Genomic DNA, 25,491 nt, shown 5'->3' with positions numbered 1-25,491 from the left:
GTCAGCACAGATCGCGACTTGAAATATAATCCATAAACAATTGCAAACTAGTGGGGGCCTATGAAACACTGCTGATTGCCAATAAAGCATTCTATATTGAAGAAAAGATTGGATAACACCTTTGGATAACACCAATTTGGACAACACTTATTTTACCCAGACCTGCGTCCCTCTAAGGTGCGGAGGCTAGCCTCCTCGCGGGCGGTCATACGCTCCCTGCGGGCGGAGTGCTGCGAGGCGTGGAGGGGGTGGGAGGGGTGTCCGGGGTCGCCCGCTGAGGACAGGGCCGAGCCGTAACGCAGCTGAGCCTCTGTAGAGTCCATGATGGACACCATCCAGTTCCACGTAGGGATCAGCTTCTCCTCAACAAAGTTCTGGTGGTTTAACACACAGATAAGGTTATTTCAGTCAGAACGTCAATAGCACTTGTGTAGTGTAAAAGTCAATAGCATTTGCATCTCATCAAATCCGTTTGATTCACTTGATTAGCCTTATTCAGAAATGTGTCTGTATGGCTTCTTATCGTATAGGTATAACAGAATAATCATGCTGAAAAATACTTCCAGAACCACTTTAACATGTGACCATTGGTAGGTAACATAATACAACGTGATCTGCCTGTCAGCCTGTCTGTGGACTGTGTGTCTGTCACCTGCAGGTTGACAGCGTCCTGGTAGGTGAGTTTGACTGCAGCAGGGTACTGGGAGTAGACCAGGTGGTTGTACTTGGGGATGAGGCTCATCAGGTCAGAGATCTGTCTGATGACGATGCTGTAGGCCCGGGCCAGGCTGGAGGCTGATGTCAGGTAGCTGGACGAGTTGGAGGCCTCCAGGGCTGCAGCCGCAGCGGCGGCGCTGGTGCTGATGGCGCTGCTACGCCGCAGGTTGGACGGGTCGATGTAGATCAGACCTGTGGAGCTCGCTGCAGGGCACAGACAGATGACCGTCAGCACAGACAGACCTCACCAACATATTCCCCAGCAGATCATCACACGAAAACGCTTCCCACTGACTCAGTCCAATATGCTCTTGCGGTAGAATGACAGTCAAATTACATTTAAAAAAGTAATTGCAAGACTGTTCTAAAAGCAGTCTATCTTGGATGTGTTAATATGCGAGAAATGTTGCATACGGCCTAGTGTGTGTGTGTGGTGGTAGTAGTAGTAGTAGTAGTAGTAGTAGTATTATTAGTATTAGTACTGACCAGCAGGGGTGGACGAGCTGGAGGGGGCGCTGCCCGTTGCTCTCTGGCTGGGGGTGTTGCGTACGGCCCACTGCATGGAGCGTGGCGCCTGGGCAGCACTGTTGGCGTGCGAGGCGGTGGTGGTCCTCTCCAAGGGCTCGTCCAATAGGAAGGTCTCCTGATCCACGTCGTCGCTCTGGCTGCTGCTGCTGTCCGAGTCGCTTGAGTCGTTGGACTGGGAGTCGTCCTCTGAAAAGAAGGCAGGAACACTGCTGGCACCTTGGAGGAGGAAGAGGAGGGGGACGGGGAAACAGAGGAGAGATTAGTGTGGGCGGCTGCTCACCTTGCCAGGTAGCAGGTTAGTGTTCCAAACCACCACAAGACCAGATATCACCACTGCTAGCTAGCTACCATGCTACATTGAGCGGCTAAACTCAGTACTTTAGCCTAATTTGAACATCAAGAAGCACCGTTGTGGTGCTTCTTGATGTTCAAATTAGGCTAAAGTACCCCAGTTACACCAGGGTCCAGTTTTTCAAAAGTTATCCATCTGGTTTTCGCCTATCGGATAGGATTAAATGCATAGAAATAGAATGAATTTAACATACTAACTTGAAATGGGGACTCCCGTTCTATTCATTCCATTTCCAGCTATGCATTTAATCCTATCCGATAGGCTAAATCCAGATCGATCACTTTTTGAAATACTGGGCACAGGGCATTGGTTCCATCATGATGAGTTCTTATTTCTATTGTTTGTCTTATTTTTTTGTGATCATAGTAGTGTCTGAGGGGAAAAGACACCGTAAATATACATCTTTCCTGACATTGCCATCTCAAACGCAATTACAACCACAAACAAAGAACAAAAAGGCAAAATGGAGTTTGTTATTCAAGGGGAAACACCAAGAAGACTGTTAGACTTGTGAGTATGATATTATTAGGTGATGAGAACCATGGTGATATGTGAGATGGAGAGAATACAGGGAGAACTCCTTAGGATAAGCTATGTGTGCATCTCAAAAAGGTCACTCTAGCCCTGATATATTATGCATTGTAGTAAAAAGAAGCCCATACCAACATTTTGAAAAGCCAGGGACATTCTACTTCCTGCAAATGAAATACATTGAGTATTGAGTAATGATACTCATGGATTATTGAGCCTTAGTAGTAGACTAGTTTGTCTGCAGTCTTAAGCCATGTGGTCAACAGCGGTAAGAACATCAATGTGACCTAAAAGGAACTTTTGATAAACAAAAAAAGGGCCTCTTCCCTTTTACTGGCTGGTGTGATGGCCAGTCAAGACTGGTGATAATGTGACAAGACAAATAATTAGTCAGCCTGAACAGCAACTGGATATTTAAAGAGGATGGTGAGGCAGAAAGCAATATCCATTTAGCAGTCTCCAGAACTCAGGCAGGATCGTTAAATTAGGTCATTAATAAGGGTGGCTGGCCAGTGGCCACATCCCAGAGGAAATTAAACCAGGGATTTCAATTCAATTAAAATGACTTCATCTAAAATGTGAAAACAAAAGACAATGGTGTGAATTATAATACCTGCTTCGGAGCCGGCAGTTGCTGCGGTGACAACACTCCTCCGCCCGCTGGCATTGTCCTGGTTGCTATGGTTACTCTCGCTGTCACTCTCGGTCTCTGCGGCAGCCAGCAGATCCAACTCCATGTCGCTTCCTAGAGAGGAAAGGACATCACCCTCTTCAAACGCCATCATCATCGTCATCATAGGCATCATCACAGTCAATCATTTGTAGTAAGATTCCAAAATGTGCTTCATTCTAAACACATCAGTGGTAGAAAAAAAGATGGCGTCAGTCCAGTCTCTTACCATCCTCATCATGTTCATCATGCTGTCCCTCTGCCTCCGCGTTCTCCTCTCCCTGTTCCTCCTGGTCTTCATGGTGATCCTCCTCCCCGGCAACGCCCTCGACAACCTCCACCTGCCACAGACAAAGGTAGACAAATGGGAATCAGTACAGAGAAAGCACAGGACATCAAGGGTTGGGCTAAATTCCATTTCAATTTCAGAAGTAAACTGAAATTCCAATTAAACTGACAGCAACCCTGATTACACCCAACACTTTGATCTTTGCCCCCCATTGAAATGTTACTGTTCTAGTGAGACTCTTCACCTCTTCAACATCAGCAGACACAATGTCATCCTGCTCCTCGTCTCTCCCTCCTCTGACCGGCTGGGACTGGCTGCTGCGGCGAGGCTGGGGGTTCCTGATGATGTAGGACGACGCAGTCTGACTAGGACTGACACACACACAGGCAAGCAAGACCATTTGAGTTAACAATGCCCATGTTTAAATCCAAGCCCCTTTAAACCAATTTATACATGGCAGAAGTGTTACCCTAGATTACATTTTCCCAGAGGCAGGTCACAAAGACCTCCAAATCAACAGAGCTGGGGAACACGGTCTGCATGTCGGTCTGTGCGAACTCACTTGCTGGACTGGTCTGGGGAGGGTCTCGGTGGCAAGGGTTCCACAGAGAAGAGTTCCTCACTTCCCTGCACGGCATCAATGCTGGTGCTGGCCAGGGTGAAGGGGGCGGTGGGCCGGGCGATGCCCATCCTCACAGGCACGATGAGGGACTCTGCCACGTTACACAGCTCCTCCACCGCATAGGGCAGCAGGGCCTGGAAGACACGCCTGCACTTCCCAATGGGCTGGGGGATGAAGTTACTGGAACAAAGACAAAGGAGATTAGATGTACACAACTGGTAGTACCAATCAGTCCTGTTGCTATGTTTCTATTCACCTAGGAGTTAGGAGCAGCACAAGACATATAAAAGCTATGTTTAAATCCACTAAAGGACTAGCCCAGTACAACAGGAAAATGGAGATCAATCTGGATTTGGCACTCATACTTTTTCTTTTTGGACGAGGCCATCTCGACGCTGAGGATGACAAACACCCTGGCCACGGAGCGCAGGAACCTCCTGGTGACGACGATGGCCTCCTCTCTCCGGCCAGGAGTGTACTTGTTCTGCAGTTCCTTCACCAAGGTCCCCAGCAGGGTGTCAATAAACTACAGCAGACAGAGAAGATCCAGAGACGGTTAGCTAACACACACGGAACGGACCACCTTCAAGGTTGACTCTACATACTTATAACACCTAGAGGGATTATGTTGCACTTGCCACATAGATAGGTGGTGTACCCTCTGGGCAAGCTTCTCTGACCCAAATGAAACTTAGTCCTGGATTTTTAAAAAATGCTCAATGGAAATTCTTATTGAAATAGGTTTTTAGTCCAGGACTAGGCTTAATCTGTGTCTGAGAAACCAACCCAGACAGAGTACTTGCAACAGAAGATAGGCAGTGTGTCCTCTAGGTGTTACAACTTTGGTTGACTGAATCCAGAAGCTCTGAGTAATTTAAGGGGGGTGACTAGACTGACCCGACTTACTGTAATGTCAGGGGCACACTTGACGATGAGGCAGTGTGTGAAGCAGTCCAGGCGGATGGTGCCACTCTGCTGGTTCAGGTACACCTGCTCCTCTGGAAGGAGATGGGCGATACGGCTGCTGGCACTCAGCCTGGAAAAACAACACAACCAGGACGCCAGAGTTAAAAACAGCTGCTCACCCGATAAGGTACATTTCCTGAAGAAAATGTGTGTGCTTGCTTCAGCTGTCTAAAATAGTTATGGTAATGGTGGGATGGACAGAGAGAGGTAGGAGGGATGGACAGAGAGAGGTAGGAGGGATGGACAGAGAGAGGTAGGAGGGATGGACAGAGAGAGGTAGGAGGGATGGACAGAGAGAGGTTTGATAGGTGACACTGAGCTGGTGAAGGCAGGCGGGGCTACTCACGGGTCTTTATTCTCCTGGGATCCGAACATGATCATGGACTTGAGAGCGTTCCAGTCCTGTAGCACCCTCTCCAGGGCCAGCTGGGCGAAGCGAGGAGGCTCCAGGTCATGGTCCGGCATGTCAGAGTCTGACACACAGGAGGGACAACATAAAAAAAACTATTAGAATTGTCTCTTAGAATAGAGAATTGATGTGAATGAAAATAAACATTGAGCCATCGTGCTAAGAGTATCAGTGTTGCTAGAGGTGAAACCAGGCCTGACAACAGTAGTAAACCTCCACCCACCTTCAGCATTGGCAGCCTTGCGGTTCCTGTCCTCTCGGATGCGAGGGGGCCGGTACTGGCAGTGCTCCACACTCTGCCTAGCAACAGTCTGCACCAGGAACAGAAGGATATGCTCCCCCCTGTTGGCCAGCCAGAGAGAAGAGGAAAAACACATTACTAAAGCCCCCGAAAATATACAATGGTATGACGCCTTACAGATTGAATGAAGAGAACCAACATTGGATTTAAAAACAATACGTGTTAGCAAAGAACACAAAATACAGCCTACAGTCAGTCGGTGTGTGTGTTTACCGGCTGTTAGGGCTGGTGACCAGGTTAGTGGTGGTGAGCAGTCTGTAGAGAAGGTCCAGGCGAGCAGCTTTCTGTCCAGCGATCAGCGTCTTACACTTACACTTCTCCCAGCAGTCACAGTACGCAGTGGGAGAGGTCCTCTTGAGTCTGGGGAGAAAGACATTAACGTTTACTGTAAAGGCCTGTTGCAAATCACAGGTATCAGTGCCAGTATTGCATTACATTATAAAACCGGGATATAAGTAAGAAAATCCACTAACACAGGACACCAGAACGGAGAGTGAAGTACATACTTGCAGTCGTGTCCTTTGTGACACACCCTGGCACACTCAGTGCAGCAGCAGAGAGACTCCAACAGGCCGCAGGTCCGGCACTCAAAGATATCCTAGTTGGGACACAAGAGTAAATGGTCAGCAAAGATTCCAATCTGTGAAAAAGCAAACCAGTGTGAACGGCTGACTAATTTGTTGTGCGCGTTGCATTGTCCTCCCAAGAGACCCACCTGGTGTGTGTGTGTGTGTGTGTGTCTCTCTCTCACCTGGTTGATGTGTTCAGCTCCTGTCCAGGTGAAACTGCAGGTGTCATTGCAGCAGAGGACGTAGAGAGGAGAGTCGTCAGGGTTGGTCCCCGAGGGACAGATCATCTCCATGAACACAGTCTCTGCATTCACCTTCTCCGTCATGCCAGGGTCTCCCACTACACAACACAAACAGGTTTTGCAACGGAACATTAAAATCTGGGTTTTTATTAGGCATAAAGTTTAGGTAGTGTCTCCCCATTAAAACAATTCTGTTCTCTCCCAATTTAAACACAGTACATGTATAATCACTTTATGTATAGATGAATGACTTCAGATGGCTTTACATCAACATGTCAGCATTCTCATCCATTAGTAGCGCTGCCAAATAGTCTCCTCTTTCTCAACCAAAGATCTATGAACTGAGTGTAGTGAGTGACGTACCCTTGGCCATTTTCTGCGCAGCCTCCAGAACAGTGATGGCAGCTGGGTAAGCTCTCCCACTGACTGCCAGCATGAACGGGGTCATTCCACGGGCATCCCTGTCAAACACACACACTTTAGAACAGCAACAAAAAGGTGGGGGGGACAAATATCAAGAGAAAGCACCTTTTGAGCAATAGTTCAGTTCAGTATTTTAATGAAACAAGGCATTACTGTGTTATAAAATTAAAAGGCTTGACCAGACCCACTGGCCTTCTCAACTCTCAATCTCCCCTTCAATCACACCTGCCTCTATCATAAACAATAAAATACAAAAGCAGAATGGAACGCTCCTTTTTTTTTTTTAAAGAAAGAAGAAAAAACAATGAGCCTTTACTTAGCGGAGAGCAGCTCGCGGAGGTGTGGCCTGAGAACCATGCTGTCACACATCAGTTTGAGGATGAGGTGGGCGTTGGCCTTGCGGTCTTTAGACTCCACCACCGAAGGCTCAGAGGAGGGGCCTGGGGCAGGAGGAGAAACAGGGATGGAACAGGTCATTAGAGACATTGAGAGAGTTCGGGAACAACAATAGGGTAACCCAAACACTAACTTCACATCTGAGCATGTATGGCTGTATGGTGAGGAAGTAGCTAGCTATTGGTTTGTTCCAAATGGCACCCTATTCCTTATATACAGGCTCTGGCCATAAGTAGTGTTCTAAACAGGGAATTGGGTGACATTTAGTACCACACAGGCTAGGTATCTGACCTGGGATAGTGGTGGAGTAGCTAGCTAGGTGTGGTTGTATGTTGAGGAATGAGTTACAGTGAGGGAAAAAAGTATTTGATCCCCTGCTGATTTTGTACGTTTGCCCACTGACAAAGAAATTATCAGTCTATAATTTTAATGGTAGGTTTATTTGAACAGTGAGAGACAGAATAACAACAACAAAATCCAGAAAAACGCATGTCAAAAATGTTATAAATTGATTTGCATTTTAATGAGGGAAATAAATATTTGACCCCCTCTCAATCAGAAAGATTTCTGGCTCCCAGGTGTCTTTTATACAGGTAACGAGCTGAGATTAGGAGCACACTCTTAAAGGGAGTGCTCCTAATCTCAGCTTGTTACCTGTATAAAAAGACACCTGTCCACAGAAGCAATCAATCAATCAGATTCCAAACTCTCCACCATGGCCAAGACCAAAGAGCTCTCCAAGGATGCCAGGGACAAGATTGTAGACCTACACAAGGCTGGAATGGGCTACAAGACCATCGCCAAGCAGCTTGGTGAGAAGGTGACAACAGTTGGTGCGATTATTCACAAATGGAAGAAACACAAAATAACTGTCAATCTCCCTCGGCCTGGGGCTCCATGCAAGATCTCACCTCGTGGAGTTGCAATGATCATGAGAACGGTGAGGAAGCAGCCCAGAACTACACGGGAGGATCTTGTCAATGATCTCAAGGCAGCTGGGACCATAGTCACCAAGAAAACAGATGGTAACACACATTTACATTTTTACATTTTAGTCATTTTAGCAGACGCTCTTATCCAGAGCGACTTACAGTTAGTGAATACATATATATATTTTTTATACTGGCCCCCCGTGGGAATCGAACCCACAACCCTGGCGTTGCAAACGCCATGCTCTATCAACTGAGCTACATCCCTGCCGGCCATTCCCTCCCCTACCCTGGACGACGCTGGGCCAATTGTGCGCCGCCCATGAGTCTCCCGGTCGCGGCCGGCTGCGACAGAGCCTGGATTCGAACCAGGATCTAGTGGCACAGTTAGCACTGCGATGCAGTGCCTTAGACCACTGCGCCACTCAGGAGTCTCAACTACGCCGTGAAGGACTGAAATCCTGCAGCGCCCGCAAGGTCCCCCTGCTCAAGAAAGCACATATACAGGCCCGTCTGAAGTTTGCCAATGAACATCTGAATGATTCAGAGGAGAACTGGGTGAAAGTGTTGTGGTCAGATGAGACCAAAATCGAGCTCTTTGGCATCAACTCAACTCGCCGTGTTTGGAGGAGGAGGAATGCTGCCTATGACTCCAAGAACACCATCCCCACCATCAAACATGGAGGTGGAAACATTATGCTTTGGGGGTGTTTTTCTGCTAAGGGGTCAGGACAACTTAACCGCATCAAAGGGACGATGGACGGGGCCATGTACCGTCAAATCTTGGGTGAGAACCTCCTTCCCTCAGCCAGGGCATTGAAAATGGGTCGTGGATGGGTATTCCAGCATGACAGTGACCCAAAACACACGGCCAAGGCAACAAAGGAGTGGCTCAAGAAGAAGCACATTAAGGTCCAGGAGTGGCTTAGCCAGTCTCCAGACCTTAATCCCATAGAAAATCTGTGGAGGGAGCTGAAGGTTCGAGTTGCCAAACGTCAGCCTCGAAACCCTAATGACTTGGAGAAGATCTGCAAAGAGGAGTGGGACAAAATCCCTCCGAGATGTGTGCAAACCTGGTGGCCAACTACAAGAAACGTCTGACCTCTGATTGCCAACAAGGGTTTTGCAACCAAGTACTAAGTCATGTTTAGCAGAGGGGTCAAATACTTATTTCCCTCATTAAAATGCAATTCAATTTATATGATTTTTGACATGCGTTTTTCTGGATTTTGTTGTTGTTATTCTGTCTCTCACTGTTCAAATAAACCTACCATTAAAATTATAGACTGATCATGTCTGTCAGTGGGAAAACGTACAAAATCAGCAGCAGATCAAATACTTTTTTCCCTCACTGTATCTAGCTAGGTATCCGACCTGGTATAGTGGAGGTGCTGGGGCCCTGGCTGGTCCCTGTAGAGGCTGTGGTGAGAGATCCCACTGCAGGGGCCAGGATGAAGTCTATGTCACCGTCTGGGTCCATGGGAGGGGGGTCGGGCACCCAGCTGGGTGGGGCGATGGGAGGGGACACGGGGTCCTGGTGATCGCTGGAGGAGGGGCCAGACTCGTGACGGCCAAGCCCCGCTGCTCTCAGAGAGCGCCTCATCATCTCCCTCAGACGCAGCCTGCGCCAGACAGAACATACATAACAGGTTAGCATGAGTGGTGGAAAGACACAATGGGACTGACATGTAGACATAAACAGGCACCAAGATAGTGTTCTTGGTGTCAAGTGTCTTAAATAGCATCCTGACAGGAATCCTGACAGATTTCTAAGAATGAAAAGAAATGCCAATAGGCTCAGTCAAATTATTTAACTTCTTGTGCATTATGGAAATATCAGTTAGTATAATCCAGTTCTTTAGTGTTTTTCATCGTGAACATGTACCCTGAAAGAAAATAGTCAACTTAGAAACAGTAGACTTAGATTTGTATAAGTTAGTTACCCTCTGCTGCTAGAAGAGCCGGTCCTGTTCCCAGAGCTGTTGCTAGACACCACAGAGATAGCGTTGGCAATGGCCTCCACTGCTGACAGTCTCTCTGCAAACGTATTCCTCTCAGACCGTTCAGCTTCTGGAAAACACCAGTCCAACAGTTACCATACATACACAGGGAGATGGAGAATGGTGAAATAATGGAAGTCAAACGGGAGATGGGAAAGATAAAACAGAGGATGGCTCAAAACTGACACTGTGCCTTCTGAGACTAAGAGTCTTGACGCTGGTGCAACCTCACAGAACATTCAGATTGGAATATATTGTGTTGAACAGATATGATTGTGTGTCAGGTAGAACAGGGAATCCAGTTAACTCAATTAGTTTGATTTCCATCTGCAACGTTTCATCTCTCTGTATACACCACCCAGCACTCTGGCCCTGGTTTACCTTCCTCCTCCTTGGTCTCCTTGTTGCTGACGGGGAAGCAGACGGAGACGCAGGCGTGGAGGATGTTGCGGTTGCCGTCGCAGCGGTGGCCCAGGAAGGAGTGGAGGACGTGGGGACTCTGCTCCAGGAGAACAGCCTGCTCCAGGTTCACCAGGTACTGACGACAGGCCTCAAAGTCACAACGCAGCACGTGCTGCATCAACGTCTGCTTCTGGAAACACAAGTCGAACAATGTTATTTAAAGCGCATCAGCACAGCGTCTCTATACACTTTACAGCAGGAATAAAAACATGCAAAATACAAAAGCATTTAGTCAACAACGGAATACAATAACGGACAGTTTCTTGGGTTAAAAACAGCCTTTTCCTGGGCTAAAAAGCACTTTCAATGTAGATCCTATATTGAGCATGTTTTTTTTGTCCAGAAGTAAACTCAATCTAGGGAAACCTGCGAAAGTTATGATCATCCCAGTAACAAATTGACCATCAAATAAATAATCCCCTTTGAGCTATAAATAAATCACATTTTGCTAACCTCCACAGCCAATATGATAATAGCAGCTTTCTTCTTGATGGTGGAGTTGGTGGGGAGGTTGGCCAGGGAGTGCACCCCCATGCCCAGGCTGGCGATGGGCGGCAGGTCCAACCACTCAGGGTCTCGGATCCCACCCATACAGTCTTTGGCCATTGGGTAAATTGTGCCGTTCCCATCCCGAAGGATGACTGGAGAGTCCTGGAATACAGTACATAAAGCATATGAGAATAGAAACACCTGCACATTGTTCTACATGCTTCCATATAGTTTATACCATTCGGTCAAAATGTTCAATAAACTCTTCAGGACCATAGAACAGTCTGAATGTGTTTCTAATCATATGACAGCTTCTGTAATGTGTACCTGAGGAAATAGTTGGATATGCGATTGCCTAAACAAACTTTTCGCAATACATGAAGCATGGCTATATTAGAAAAGGTTGTATTGAGTAGCGGAGAGGTGCTGACCTGTCCTGCGGTGAAGATAGCCACGTTGCGTTCACTCTGCCCCAGGAAGGCTAGGTTACTGGTGGGGAAGTTATTCTCCTGCTCTGCTTTGCCTGTGGCCAGGTCAAAGATACAGTACCTCACCCAGTTACCTGTCTTCAGCACTGCGTGGACTCCTGAAGGGGCAGACAACACAGCAAGTCAGAAATACACACAGAATTCATTCATATCTACACTTAAACACTCAATACTACATTATCGGCACAAACATAAATTACCACATTGCATTGTTATGCTACTATGCTAATGTCTTCTTACCTTTGGAGTCAACATTCACAGCCAGAATCTCAGCTTTCTCTGGGATGCAGAGTTTTTTAGGTGTGCGCTGGAAGCAATCTGGAACTTTAGGTGTTCCACCAGTTTTTACCACCTTTTGAAAAAATGAAATGGGCACCAGTTTTTAGACAACCAACATTTATACAACAGCTACCTCGTACAAACGTAATACTACAATGACAGATAGATTAATTAAATAATTGAAAACATTATTAATCCATCACTGAAAATACACATTTGTATGTGAGTAATAATAACTACACTATAATGTTTTCTAAGTATGTGAGTGTAAGTGAGGATCTAGTAGTCGTACCTGTAACTCATCTATTCTGAGCAGCCTACAGTCCTGCAGCAGTGAGGAGGGGTCAGAGTCAGTTATGGGAGCCGCAGCACTAGGCTGACTCGGCTGTGTGCTCACGCTGCTTGACGTCCCTGGAAACTTCACAGCTACATACGCACCATCCACTTTTAGCACCTGAAGTTAAAAGATGGAGCTGTTGCAAATAGGACCGTCGTGAAGACACCACAATAATACAACAGACAAACCACAGGATACAAAACATGATACTACTGCTTTGAGTTCTGCTCTTAGGCATGTCTTTACATGTAAATGAAAACAAATATTTAATAAAATTACTCTGAGAATTATAGACTAGAAGGTTTTAGAAATAACTATTAAATATGTCATCAATCTAAATATTTTACACAATGTTAATCAAAACAAAACAATGGTGTCTATCCCCCCGTCTGCCAGAGAGAGTTAGGGTCTGGTCCCTTCCTGTAGCCGCACCCACCTTTCCCACAGGGACATTTTTAACATCCTCCACAAACACCACTTCCCGAAGAGGCCACTGCTCCTCGTTCACCTTCTCCTCCTCTTTGGGAGCCGGGGTTGAGCGTCTTCGTTCTGTAATGGCACACAACACGTTAGGATATTCATACAACACCAGACCAGAGATAATAAACATGTCAAATTCCCGAGGTGCGCTTGATTTAGCTTGTCCGCTGTGCAAGGTGGGCAGGGTTTGCACTTTTAGGACTATTCTATTGGGGTTCAATTGTACCAGGCAAGCTAAATCATGCGCAGCACAAGCATTTGACAAAAGTATTTAAACCAGGTCTCGTAAGCAGATACAGCAGATTTCATTATCAGATACATCAACTAGAGACAAACAAACTGCTAGCAGCAACAACAAAAAGAGACCTGCAATTGCCACACCATCCGTTTCAAAGGCAAATGAGTCATGGCAATATTAGAGAGAGGTGGTTAGTATAGTAGCTAGTAATGTGACGTACTGTAGGGCAGCGAGGCACTGCTAGCAATGGAGGAGGTGTCACTGCAGGTGGAGGCCGGGGAGGGAGGGGGCCCCATCTCAGTCTTTACCAACTCCGGCTTGCTCTCCGTTCTAAGGAGAGAATGTGTAGGATTGAGTTCATGAGTGTTTAAGACGAGGGCCATGGATTTAGAGTGCCTTAAAAGGGAACATCTGTCCCAATTCACTCCCTACCCCTTCCCGTTGGGCCTAACCCTTTAATATTTGCAAATCTGCAGACATAGAAGGGTTAGGGTCCAAGGAAAGGGTCAGGGAGCGAATTGAGTCCAGCTGCTCTCTAAATTGGAAGCTAACTCACTTGATCTCCTGGGTCTTGGTGGTCTTGTCCATGTTCTTGAGGCTCTCTGGCGATCGCAGCTGGAACCTGCAGCTGTCATTCATGTTCCAGACAGACTCGAGGAGCAGTCCCACCTTGGGGATCCCAGCGTTGACAGAAAACGCCACGGCACCGGCGTGGTAGAGGGGGTTATTCCTCAGGCACACCTGGAGAGAGGACACAAACACCTGTTCACATTCGTTCAAAAGCAGTGTACGAGTGTACGCAACAGACATCCAATCGGATTCACAGGTGCAGAGAACAAACACATTTCAGGAAAAAGAAAGGAACATTTATACACAGGGTTCTAATGCTCCCATAGTCTTGGTTTTATGTTGTTATGTTATCTCACCTGCGTTCCCACAGTGATGTTGGGTATTGAGGAGATGCCGGCACTGGACTTTGGCTTCTTGTTCTTGGCTCTAGCCTTTTCAAGCATCTTTTTCCGTTGACTAAAAGGCACAACACCCCTAAGGAGACATTTCAAAACATAAACCACTATCCTCCAGCCTAATCTTCTTGTATGCATAAATCTCTCAAGGGCCGAGTTCTACATTTGGACTGGACATTTGAGTAGAGCGAGGGCCTCTGGCCAGCCACTGCCCGAGTTCAATTAGTATTTGTTTTCTTTCAAATACTTTAGCTGCACTTGATTGAGCTTGCTTGGCACAATCCCAGTGCAAATCCAGCCAATCTCGCACTTCAGGAAAGTTCAATCAAACGCTCAAACCATTTCAAGAAAAACTAATACCATTTGAACCCAGGTGTGCCACTGCCATAGAGGAGAGGATTAAGTACTCCAACTCACCACCAGTACAGGCTGCTCTCCAGCTGGGCGCAGGTGAAGAGGGCACAGCAGTGCAGAGACACAATGCGCTCCCCCTGAAGCTCAGGGTAGGTCTGGGCACTGTGTTCCAGCTTGGACGCCACGCTGCTCAGGGTGTCATCCATCCAGGTCGCCACCTTGTTGGTCTCTGTGGCCACGGTGGCTCTGATGCTGTTAGCAGACAGCAGGGTGATCTTCTCATTGGTCAAGCCCAGGAAGGACACCCGGGGGTGGCGGATAGAAGGGTTCTGATTGGAGGAGAGTTTGATTATTATATGGGGTGGGGTTGCAAATAAAATGTGTATTTGAATGAAAACACTTATTTGCAAAGTAGTCCTCAGGAGGAGTTAGTGTTCTTACTGTACAGCATTGGTCTCTGATATATCATTTGAATTCTATTTGATAAAGGCTGCTGCTGAATCCTTCACATTGTTCATGCAATCAGTCCTGTTGGCTTGTTGTACAGTACTGTTGTTTACCTGCGTGTTTCTGTATGGTTCTGGTTCACTCCACTTCCACTGGTAGAGTTCCCCCTTAGAGCTCACTGCTACCAGCTCAGAGAACAAGGACCCGATGCTCACAAATTTCACACCATCCTGGACCAAAACACCAACAGAAACATTACATAGAAAAATGTGCTAATCTGATCTGTGCATATTAACTCAAAGCAATATTGAGGATATAGACCTAGCGAAAACTATTAAAACATATTGATATAAATAAACCAAGTGGGAAATCCATTAATGTGATAAATGAATGCTGTCATTTTCCCTGAACAAGCTTTATTGACATCACATCTGAATATATGAACAACAAAAAGAGTGGACCTTCCCATTAATCAAATTATTCCATCAACCAATCAATGTCCCTATCCTCCCAGCGACGCCCACCTTATCAGGCCACCACTGCAGCTCCTCGCCCAGAGAGACAGGGCTCTGGACGGGTATGTTCTTCTTGTCCAGGCTGGGCTCCCCCTCGCGGCTGGTGGAGCCCCTCTCCGTGTCAAACGAGGCCCCATCCAGCCACCTCCGCTCCCGCAACCTCAACACAGACTCGCGCTCACGCAACAGCTCTGAGTCGCGCTCTAAGGGAAGAAGGAGAACTGGTATGGCAATGGGGTCACACCAGCGGGATAAAAGTAAGCCACTCTCTGGGGAAGACCCGTCAACAAATTAAAGAGATTTGTTTTATAATTATGCAAATAAAAGGGTTTTGGCAGTAAAAATGTGAAAGTTAGTTAATAGTGGTGTCTGCACGCTCACATGTGGAAATGTGAGGTAGGAGGACAGATCAGGATAGATTAGCGCTAGACATGCATTATGTGGGAGAGGGTTTTTCCTACAGCATAGGGCTGCAGTAGAGAGAGGTGCCTGTTATATGACAGGGTCTAGCGGGCCTTTCTCAGAGGGCTCACTGAAGAACAGGTATTATGGCCATGCAGCACCCTGAAAACACACTACTGACACCACACACACATTCACAACAACACACACCCACAACAACACACATCCACAACAACACATCCACGTGGGCTTTGCCGACAGGTTGAAGAGGAAAGACTAGTATTGACTAACAGCATACCTCAACTATCAGGGAACTAAAAGCATATACTATGTATGGTGAAAAGTAATCCTACATCCATTTAGGTAACAGATCATGTACCTTGTTACTACTAATTCCACTACTACTATTTAGGAAGAGAAATATGATTTCAATCTCCACCTCCTGACTACAGAAGAGGACAACGGTCCCTAGGCAGCAGCTCTGAGTGTCGGGTTGGTCAGTTACCTCGCGAGGAGCCCAGGCGGGACAGGGAGGAGCGTCTGAAGGAGGGGTAGCCAAAGTAGCTGATGTCCTCAGAGAACATGGCGTCAGCGTCGATGATGACACTGGGGTGGGCTGAGTGGATGTCAGCATCCAGCAGAGACATCAGGTCCTCTGTAAAATCCAACACAAAAGAGAGGGATGTTTATTACATGACTATTGCTGTCCCATCAGACAAGGGTCAAACCCATGGGTTAATAAACAAGTTTGCATTTAGAATTTTGGGGACTACTCCATTGGTTCCACAAATGTAGCAAATCACAAATGTTGCAAATACCAACTAACTATACAAAACTTAGTTCTGGAGAACGCTTTCACATAACCCCGTTAAACCAGACCAAGCTGTTTGAGAGCCCTCTGCTCTTTCATACAAGGCTGCTATGTTGAGTCTTTCTCGCAAAAGAGATGATCTTAATGAGATCAAGCTGTAGAATATAATTGAAGGTGAAATAAAGTTGTACCTCCAGGGAGGTAGGACTCGCTGGCTGTGTCATCTCCATCGTCCCCGTCCTCATCGTCTCTGCTCAGCAGGTTGTTAACGGCCAGGTTGACATCCAGGTTGGTCCTCTGGAGCTCCCGGATGATCACACTCCTAGACTTCCCCTGGAGGACCACCTGAGCCTGGGGAAGAGGAGAGGCAACATGAAGATCACCACCCAGAAAACAACCATGTTGTGACTGTGGTGACTGAGCACCAGAGAGAAGTGAAGGCCATGGATTGAGGACCTTGTTATAATGAATGAGGGGCTCTGGTCAAGCAATAAAAATCGATCAAATCTGATTTGTAAAAAGTGTTTTTCTTTAAAAGGGTATATTCAGTGATATGAAATCCTCAAACGGTGGGGTCACTTCCTGAATTCAAATCAATGTCGGTGACGACAGACAGCGGGTCTAACCTGGGAAATGAGTTCCTCTGGGATGACCGAGGCAGGGATGACAGGCTGGGGCTGGCTGCCCAGGAGACCAGAGCCCCGGTCCCTCCCCGTGCGGATCACCCTGGTCTGACGTCTTGAGTCCCGGGCAGCTGTAGACGACCTCCCGGAAGAGCCTCCACCACCTCCTCCACTGACAGCTCCTCCTACACCTCCTCCCCCTGCACCTCCTACACTGCTGCTGCCGCCACCACCACCACCACCGCCTCCTCCTCCTCCTCCTCCTGATCCACCATTCACCCCGGAGCTCCAGCGACTCCTGTTATAGCACAAGGCGAAGGTCAGGCACAGCTGTCAGCCACACAGCAGAAACTCTCAAATCAACACAAGGCTGCCTGCCTGCACACTGGATTAGCAATTAGCCGTTGGACAGCTGGCTTTCAGAGAGAGCAGAGGTCCTAGGGTATTTACGCATACCGCAATTTGAAAGCAATAGTTTGGTAGCAAATTTATTTTGTCATTTTTGAGAGATGAATTTGACCACATTAAATCGTATAATTAAGGGGCTGGTAATGTAACAATTGGAAGAAGAAAAAAGGGGGGGAAATACAATGGAGGATGGTAGATTGCTTTCACCTAGTGTTATTCAATTCAGCCCATAGCATCAAGGCTCAATAGGTATTTTATGTTTATGCCTTTAACCTCAGAGCTGCTGCTGCTTGGGTTTGAAGGTCCCAATTTACAGGACAACTGTGGTACAAGGTCTGATTCTGACTGCGCCATCTCATTTTACATGGACAAAACCTGAATCCTGGATAATAATAATGCCTTCAGCAATCCTCCTGCAGCCGTCTTTGTCTAGGCCTACGTGGCGCTAATGCACATGAAGCCGTATAACGACTTTACCCGAGTGTGTCTAGGGGAGGTTTTTCTAAGGGCCCTTACTGCCAGAACTTACCCAAGGGTGTTGCCTGCCAGTCTGCCCAGTGTGTCAGAGCCAGACAGGAACCAGGGAGGATCACTAGTCCTGCCTGGCCTGGAGCTCCTTCCTGTCCCTGAACCACTGCCACTCAACTTTGAACTGGAAACAAAAGATGGGAAGACGGGAGATCAGATCAGTTACTACAAACCTAGTAGTCCCACATGATGGGACTAAAGATTAAGATGACAACCTGGGAGTGGAAATCCCAGGTTGTGGCCCATGTCTAGGGCTTTTACATGTTTATGTTTAAGGTTAAAAAAAACAACAGGGGAAATGGTGGAGGCTAGCATGGCAACACCCTCAGGAATCAGAATTGGCTGCAACTCGTTCCGCCTTCAAGACGTATCCCTTTTTAAAAGGTACTTGGGGTTTTTTAGGGCTGCGATTGCTAACTCCTACAATAAGATAATTTGATATGATCAGAGTGTATTGTGTTATATAAATTTGATGCCTATTGTACATAGATGTATGAATTTGCTGCAGTCTACGTTTGAGTCAATTGCATTACATACTTGCCAACAAATGATGAGCAACGCCTGAGACTGACCATAACAGCATTGTCCTGTCTGAGATTCAAACCCATTACTCTTTTGTACACAGTATCTCAATATATTGTGAATTGCTTCCCAATTAAAGAATGCAGATACATTTTACTAATAGGCATTTTAGCGACACACACAAAATATAGAAACATGTTTTATTTAGCAATTGAGTATAGTAGGCCTAACAATGAAAGGAATTGTGCAGACTTCTGCAGAAATAAAATATCAGTAATCTGTAAAAATGTACATTTGTTTACCATTTATTACACTTGAATAAAAACATGAAATACATAGTGCGGAGTGTGACTGGATAGTATTCCGAGAGGAAGCTTTGTTCAGTCAGCTGTCAAAGTTGCTGATTGAAAATGTGCAGTGCTCGTTTCCACAGTAAGGTTTTCCAGTAACCCACAATGCGGCTGACTGCAAAGCTATTACCATCTGAAACCATCTCATTTTCTTTTGAAAAGTTCAGCTTATTTCACCGTGCCAGGCAACAAAACACGTGCTCTGCAGAAAAGCTTAAAGTAAACCAGTCACATTATTTACCAGTCTTTCTCAGGCTGATTCACTTGCATGCTTTGCAACTAGAGGGCCTAGTTCACTGTTTGATGCTGTTCTGCTGGTAAGACGTATAGGGTATCAATGAAACTCACAAATACATGCTGCCCACCAACACAAACCCTAGCAACAGCTAAAAAGGCATTCTTGCTCATACAAAATAAAACGCAGAAGAGCAAAGATTCATAAATGCAATTGGTTTTCAGAACGTGGCCTATAATTTCTAAATACTAAGATACCATTGCAAGCATTGTTTTGTTTAGTTTTTGTTTGGGACAGTAAACTGTAGAGATGGAAGAAAATACCAATGACTTATCTATAAAAAATACATTGTTCATGATGCAAAACAGCTTAACACAGGTCACAACACTTTCTGGTCTTTCATTTGTCATAGTGTGTTAAGTAACCAAGTAATAACATCATGAAACCATTCTACTAGTAGGCCTAAGTACTTAGTAAGTCCTCAATGGAACTCAACTCGCAGGACTCACCATTGCTAGGCTTCAGCATGCAGGAGTCGTGTTAAGGCAGGATTTTGCATTTTTCCTCACAGAAAAGGAAATATAAAACACAGAAAAAAATATCTTGCTGCATTTTGTAAATGCAGATCTTAAATGCTTCTTATTGTAAATTCTGCTCGGCTTCAGTCAGGGTTCGCGCCAAATCATGAATGGAAAAGGACTCATTCTGTGCTTCAGTTGCACTTCTCCAGTCGGATGAAATATCTTTGCTCTCTTCATTGGATCACCAGACAGCGCTCTGACTGATGTGATGTGTAGGGTACTTTCCAGTGTAGTTGTTACAGTAACAAAGCAAGATTAACTTCCAGCAAAACATTAGGAAATTTAGCTGCCTACATTCTTTCTATGACAAACATTACAAATATGATGGCCACCATCGTTTTTGCGAAAAAAAATACCTTGCTTTTTCATTGCAAGCTAATTTACTAGCCAAATAGCGTTGCACTTCTGTTGTCATCTGATGAAAACTATTTTCTGCCGAATGTGTTGCACTAATGTATTTTGTGTGAAGAAAAACGATATAGTTGCATGCCCCTTACCACTCTACTGAAGCAAAAAAACACTGTTGACTTTCAATATAAAACACAGGTGAAATGGTTTAAAACGCAGACTTTTTGTCGGTATATGTTTTGAAAATGCAGATTTCGGAAAGCTAATGCAACCCCCGAATATAAAAAAATATATACAATATTTGGCCTTGAGTAATGACCTGAATGATAATCGCAGTGATCTCCCAATGCATTTGGAGTTCTCTTAAACTCCATTAGGATGAAACTATTTTCCTAGTGTAAACAGTCTCACCCATCGTTGCCATCTGGTTTGGTCAGCTCCAGACGATCAGGCTGGACAGCAAAGCTGATCCGACATACGCGTCCATCCTGGAAAGAAAGAAATTACTCCATATTATCACAACGAATCAAATTGTATTTGTCACATGCGCCAAATAAAACAGGTGTAGACCTTACTGTGAAATGCTTACTTACAAGCCCTTAACCAACAATGCAGTTCAAGAAGTAGAGTTTAAAAAATATTTACTAAATTAAATAAAGTAAAAAATTAAATAAAAAGTTACACAATAAAATAACGAGGCTATATACAGGGGGTACCGGTACCGAGTCAATGTGCGGGGGTACAGGTTAGTCAAGGTCATTTGTATATGTAGGTAGGGGTAAAGTGACTATGCATAGACAATAAACAGCGAGTAACAGCAGTGTAAAAACAAGGGGGTCAATGTAAATAGTCCGGGTGGCCATTTGATTAATTGTTCAGCAGTCTTATGGCTTGGGGGTAGAAGCTGTTAAGGAGCCTTTAATAAGTTACAAACGATGCACACAAAAAACACAGTTGGTCAGGAGCCCGTAAAACGGCAGCCATTCCCTCCGGTGCCATTACTACAGAAAAGGTGATGGCATCTTACATAAAAAAAGACTGCACTAACATGTTTATTTACTAATTCATGGTGCTCTTATTTTTCATAAGTAGCGCACTATAGGAAAAGGGTGCCATTTGGGATCGCAACCGCCATCAAAATGTAGAGGCAGTACAGCTCAAACGTTATTGATTGTAATATACATAAATCCTTCGATGTTACCTCAAGCAGAAAGCCAGCATGGTTTGGTCCAACTACACACTGTTTTAAGGTAGCCTGCTCCAGCAGGTTGAGGTGTGGATGACTGCATTGAGAGAGACAGACAATGTAGTGAATGTTAACATGTAGAAAAGCTATAAGATCGCTATATATCTGTGGAGTGTGGTCCCCGCTGACAGACACATGGCTGAGTAATACATTTGCTGATAATTCCACCGTTAATATAAAAATGTATAAAAAACATTCATGTCTTACCTGTTAAAGTTGTATTTGTTGAGTTTCTCCGACACTTCACGAAGCCTGTTAAGTACAATAAATAAGTAATAATAAAAAATTGACATTACTGAGATTGTTCATTTCCATTCACAGTGTGAATCTGTGCAATTCATGGTCTGGAAATCCATGGTCATGATACCTGAGCTACTAGTCTGTACTCTGTGTAGACTCTATAAGGAGCATGGCATCTGCTTGCACATGACATTAACAAGAAGTCCGATGAGAATCTCAAATGCATGAATGCTGATGACAACAGTATCAAAATTGCTCACCAGCTTCATTAAAAAAAAAGTATCTAAATAACAGTATAGCTAAACAGTTAGAGCATGGTGTGTATACCCATCTGCACTGCATTGGGACTGTTGCCTTCACTCACAGAGTACACCAGTGGGCAGGTCATTCCCCCAGTCAAAAGTTTGGGGTCACTTAGAAATGTCCTTGTTTTTGAAAGAAAAGCACATTTTTTGTCCATTTTTATAATAACATCAAATTGATCAGAAATACAGTGTAGACATTGTTAATGTTGTAAATGGCTATTGTAGCTGGAAACGTCTGATTTTGAATGTAATATCTACATAGGCGTACAGAGGCCCATTATCAGAAACCATCAGTCCTGTGTTCCAATGGCACGTTGTGTTTGCTAATCCAAGTTTATCATTTTAAAAAGGCTAATTGATCATTAGAAAACCCTTTTGCAATTATGTTAGCACAGCTGAAAACTGCTGTGCTGATTAAAGAAGCAATGAAACTGGCCTTCTTGAGACTAGTTGAGTATCTGGAGCATCAGCAATTGTGGGTTCGATTACAGCCTCAAAATGGCCAGAAACAAAGAACTTTCTTCAGAAACTCGTCAGTCTATTCTTGTTCTGAGAAATTAAGGCTATTCCATGCGAGAAATTGCCAAGAAACTGATGGTCTCATACAACGCTGTGTACTACTCCCTTCACAGAACAGCGCAAACTGGCTCTAACCAGAATAGAAAGAGGAGTGGGAGGCCCCGGTGCACAACTGCGCAAGAGGGCAAATACATTAGTGTGTCTAGTTTGAGAAACAGACGCCTCACAGGTCCTCAACTGGCAGCTTCATTAAATAGTACCCGCAAATCACCAGTCTAAACGTCAACAGTGAAGAGGCGACTCCGGGATGCTGACCTTCTAGGTAGAGTTGCAAAGAAAAAGCCATATCTCAGACTGCCCATCTTAATCTTTTCTTTTTATTGGCCAGTCTGATATGGCTTTTTCTTTGCAACTCTGCCTAGAAGGTCAGCATCGAAAGTTATTTGTTTCTGGCCATTTTGAGCCTGTATTCAAACCCACAATTGCTGATGCTCCAGATACTCAACTAGTCTCAAGAAGGCCAGTTTTATTGCTTCTTTAAAATCAGCACAACAGTTTTCAGCTGTGCTAACATAATTGCAAAAGGGTTTTATAACGATCAATTAGCCTTTTAAAATGATACACTTGGATTAGCAAACACAACGTGCCATTGGAACACAGGACTGATGGTTGCTGATAATGGGCCTCTGCACGCCTATGTAGATATTCCATTAAAAATGTGCAGTTTCCAGCTACAATAGACATTTACAATATTGACAATGTCTACACTGTTTTCTGATCAATTTGCCGTTATTAAAAAAAATTACAAAATAATTGCTTTTCTTTCGAAAACAAGGACATTTCTAAGTGACCCCAAACTTTTGAACGGTAGTGTACATCCAACAGAGACATCAGTACTATTGTGACCTTTCATTTTAGTACAAGTTGATCAGAGTGATTATTTAGTACAACTCCAAGCCCATAACTGTCATCACCTTATTGCCCTTCTCTGCCACCATTCTAGACCAGCAAAATCTTTGATTGTATCGAAGTTTAAAAACCATGTTGTGTAAAGCATGACAGGCTGACAGCTTTACTTCTTGTTTCAGCTCTAGCATCTATACTCTCGATGAGTGAACCAGGCACATGCCTTACTCCTTTTGCCTGCTATGAAATGACAGGTACAATAGGGTCAACAATAGTTTAAAAAGAGCTTCAACTGCTTTAGGCTACACTACTGGAAGCATTGATTCTCATTCTAATGGCTGAAGTACAACAATGGTTATGGTCACCAGAAATTGACTCGTTAACAGGAAACAGGTGAAGTGAACAAACATTTAATTAATCCATATACTCATGGGAGCAAGTCAATACACCAAGGCTATGTTATCATACAAAATGTCAGCCGCAGAAAGTGGACAAAAGATACAATATTACCTGCTGCAAATGGGGGGGGGGCTATCAGACAGTTGAAAGCAAGCCGTATGGGGTGAAAATGTAAGTAATATGACATTTCCTGTCAAGCAAGCCCAGTGGACAAGCCGATGGATGGCGATGACTTATAAGGCATGGCCCGGCCGGTTGTCCAGTGACAGTAAACCAGTCCCTCAGCAGAAGATAAACAATGAGCCAGCAACACTGCCTTGATATACGAGGCACACCACCCAGAGCCATTAATAACCAACATCAACAGGACAGAAGGGCTCTTTTACTCTGCAAGAAATGTGTTTGCGTATACTAAACCTAATGTTCTCCTCCTAACATGTACAAAAATTATATTATATTCTATCCATGTGGGTCAGAGAAGAATCAGTGTCCTCAGCCGGGTCATGAAAATACATCCTGAACAGTCGAGGCACAAGCAGTCCATGAGACTAGCTTATTGTGAGTCTCAACATATTCTTGTAAGCAAATATCCTATTTACTTTTGGATAAAAGTATGCCTCTTAACAACTACGGTAAGAAACAACTCTTGGGTAAGACAAATAACTGCAGTTGAGCAGTAGGGGGATATATTAGCACATGGTGACCATATAGCACATGTGAATGCATGCCATTGCTAGCTGGCTTGTAAAAGATATGGCTTACTTGGGGAATGATTGTCATTCCACATCAGCCAACTACAAGAGGTGATTCTTTAGAACCATGAAACTGAACCTTGTCAATAAGTACAAAACCCTAGCTTCAAATGTCATATCCTTGCTTTTAATTCAAGGTCATTCAAGATGTGCTTTTCCAAAGTCCCAACCTCTCTGTCTTAAAGTAGAACGGCCCATTAATCAGTTCAATCTCAATGGATGATATAAATAGGCTTACTATAAATCACCTGCAGAGCAAAATACAGGTCACAATACACAGACAGTCAACTGTTCATAGCTGGTCCTTGTCTCGCTTAAGCTAACGTTATATATTATTTACACATATTTACTCACCACCTGGCCAGGTAACTACTCTGTAAAAATGATGTAACTTAAAGGCCAACTCCACCACTTTCAACTTCATTTTATTATGTCCAGCATATATGTGAAAACGGCCCATTTCTACGTTTTGTAGAAAAAAAATACAAAAGTTAAAAAGAGTTCACCCCGATGACATCATCAAAAGTTAAAACATTTTAAAAATCTGTGATTTTCAAACGTATGAGATTCGCGGTGACATGGGGACCAATAAAATACCCGCCCTTGACCTAGAAACTCGTTGCCGGTTTTGAAAATCACTTTTTTACTTTTAATCCTACCCTGCGATGTCACAGAGAAGCATTTTATTAGGACCTTTCTAATATTTTTAAACCACAGATCATAGAATAGCGCTGTTTTCACATACTGTATGTAGACACTGGTTTGACGCTGGAGATTATGAGGTTGAAAACTGGCTGATGTTTATTCACGAGGAACAATATTAGTTGGCCGACTAGTTAGCTAACTAACGTCGTTGGTGGTTGACTAGATAAACAAGTCGCAATTAAGCAAGCCAATGTTAGCTTACAATTGGTTGGCTGGATAACAGTACCTAGCTAGCAAGCAAACATATTGGCACAAGTCTGGCTAGTTTAGCTAACATTATCTAGCAATGACTAGCTAATATATTAGCTAGCTAATTAGCCACTTAACCAGCTAGCTACATCTTCGATGGTTCCGTCGAGCTAGCCAACTCCCTCTAGATAGTCGACAATAAGATATCCAAATGTAGCTGGCATGACATACACAATGTCAATGCAAAAAAACAAACAATGACCGATCATTACAACGCTATAGTCACTGACGTTCCCTCATTTTTCCCCATCCCCCAACCCGCATTGTCCGTCTCAACTTTGACCATCAGCCAATCTTTCCAGGCAGAGAACGAACGAAACAGCTCGCTTAACTGCTGCTAGCTCTGGCTAGCTAGCTTATTAGC

The 25,491-nt window shown here is 44.7% G+C and overlaps 1 protein-coding gene across 17 annotated transcripts in view; it reads right to left on the bottom strand.

The window, feature by feature from the left end:
* Positions 1-25,491, bottom strand: part of ubr5 (ubiquitin protein ligase E3 component n-recognin 5) — a 39,483-nt gene that overhangs the window by 13,555 nt on the left and 437 nt on the right. For 8 of the 17 annotated variants that reach the window (XM_045225799.1, XM_045225835.1, XM_045225802.1 and 5 more), the window contains exons 2-38: positions 21,260-21,304; positions 21,008-21,089; positions 20,218-20,294; positions 17,772-17,894; positions 16,838-17,132; positions 16,403-16,562; positions 15,906-16,055; positions 15,008-15,219; positions 14,597-14,713; positions 14,100-14,365; positions 13,644-13,761; positions 13,274-13,479; positions 12,938-13,047; positions 12,436-12,548; positions 11,955-12,116; positions 11,624-11,735; positions 11,327-11,481; positions 10,860-11,057; positions 10,326-10,536; positions 9,888-10,014; positions 9,319-9,566; positions 6,936-7,059; positions 6,560-6,657; positions 6,137-6,294; positions 5,892-5,983; positions 5,599-5,745; positions 5,308-5,426; positions 5,022-5,148; positions 4,607-4,745; positions 4,075-4,235; positions 3,650-3,889; positions 3,332-3,458; positions 3,028-3,139; positions 2,742-2,873; positions 1,204-1,461; positions 653-921; positions 157-374 (exon numbers count right to left, since the gene is read on the bottom strand). In XM_045225799.1, coding sequence (XP_045081734.1) covers positions 157-374; positions 653-921; positions 1,204-1,461; positions 2,742-2,873; positions 3,028-3,139; positions 3,332-3,458; positions 3,650-3,889; positions 4,075-4,235; positions 4,607-4,745; positions 5,022-5,148; positions 5,308-5,426; positions 5,599-5,745; positions 5,892-5,983; positions 6,137-6,294; positions 6,560-6,657; positions 6,936-7,059; positions 9,319-9,566; positions 9,888-10,014; positions 10,326-10,536; positions 10,860-11,057; positions 11,327-11,481; positions 11,624-11,735; positions 11,955-12,116; positions 12,436-12,548; positions 12,938-13,047; positions 13,274-13,479; positions 13,644-13,761; positions 14,100-14,365; positions 14,597-14,713; positions 15,008-15,219; positions 15,906-16,055; positions 16,403-16,562; positions 16,838-17,132; positions 17,772-17,894; positions 20,218-20,294; positions 21,008-21,089; positions 21,260-21,304 — 5,808 coding nt within the window. The remainder of the gene's footprint in view (positions 1-156; positions 375-652; positions 922-1,203; positions 1,462-2,741; positions 2,874-3,027; positions 3,140-3,331; positions 3,459-3,649; positions 3,890-4,074; positions 4,236-4,606; positions 4,746-5,021; positions 5,149-5,307; positions 5,427-5,598; positions 5,746-5,891; positions 5,984-6,136; positions 6,295-6,559; positions 6,658-6,935; positions 7,060-9,318; positions 9,567-9,887; positions 10,015-10,325; positions 10,537-10,859; positions 11,058-11,326; positions 11,482-11,623; positions 11,736-11,954; positions 12,117-12,435; positions 12,549-12,937; positions 13,048-13,273; positions 13,480-13,643; positions 13,762-14,099; positions 14,366-14,596; positions 14,714-15,007; positions 15,220-15,905; positions 16,056-16,402; positions 16,563-16,837; positions 17,133-17,771; positions 17,895-20,217; positions 20,295-21,007; positions 21,090-21,259; positions 21,305-25,491) is intronic. The other 9 variants (XM_045225814.1, XM_045225858.1, XM_045225830.1 and 6 more) reach the window with 7 other exon arrangements.

Source organism: Coregonus clupeaformis, chromosome 2, assembly GCF_020615455.1.
Source record: "Coregonus clupeaformis isolate EN_2021a chromosome 2, ASM2061545v1, whole genome shotgun sequence".
Classification (NCBI taxonomy): domain Eukaryota; kingdom Metazoa; phylum Chordata; class Actinopteri; order Salmoniformes; family Salmonidae; genus Coregonus; species Coregonus clupeaformis.
Note: the sequence above shows the minus strand (reverse complement) of the source record. Positions and strands in the feature narration are given on the sequence as shown.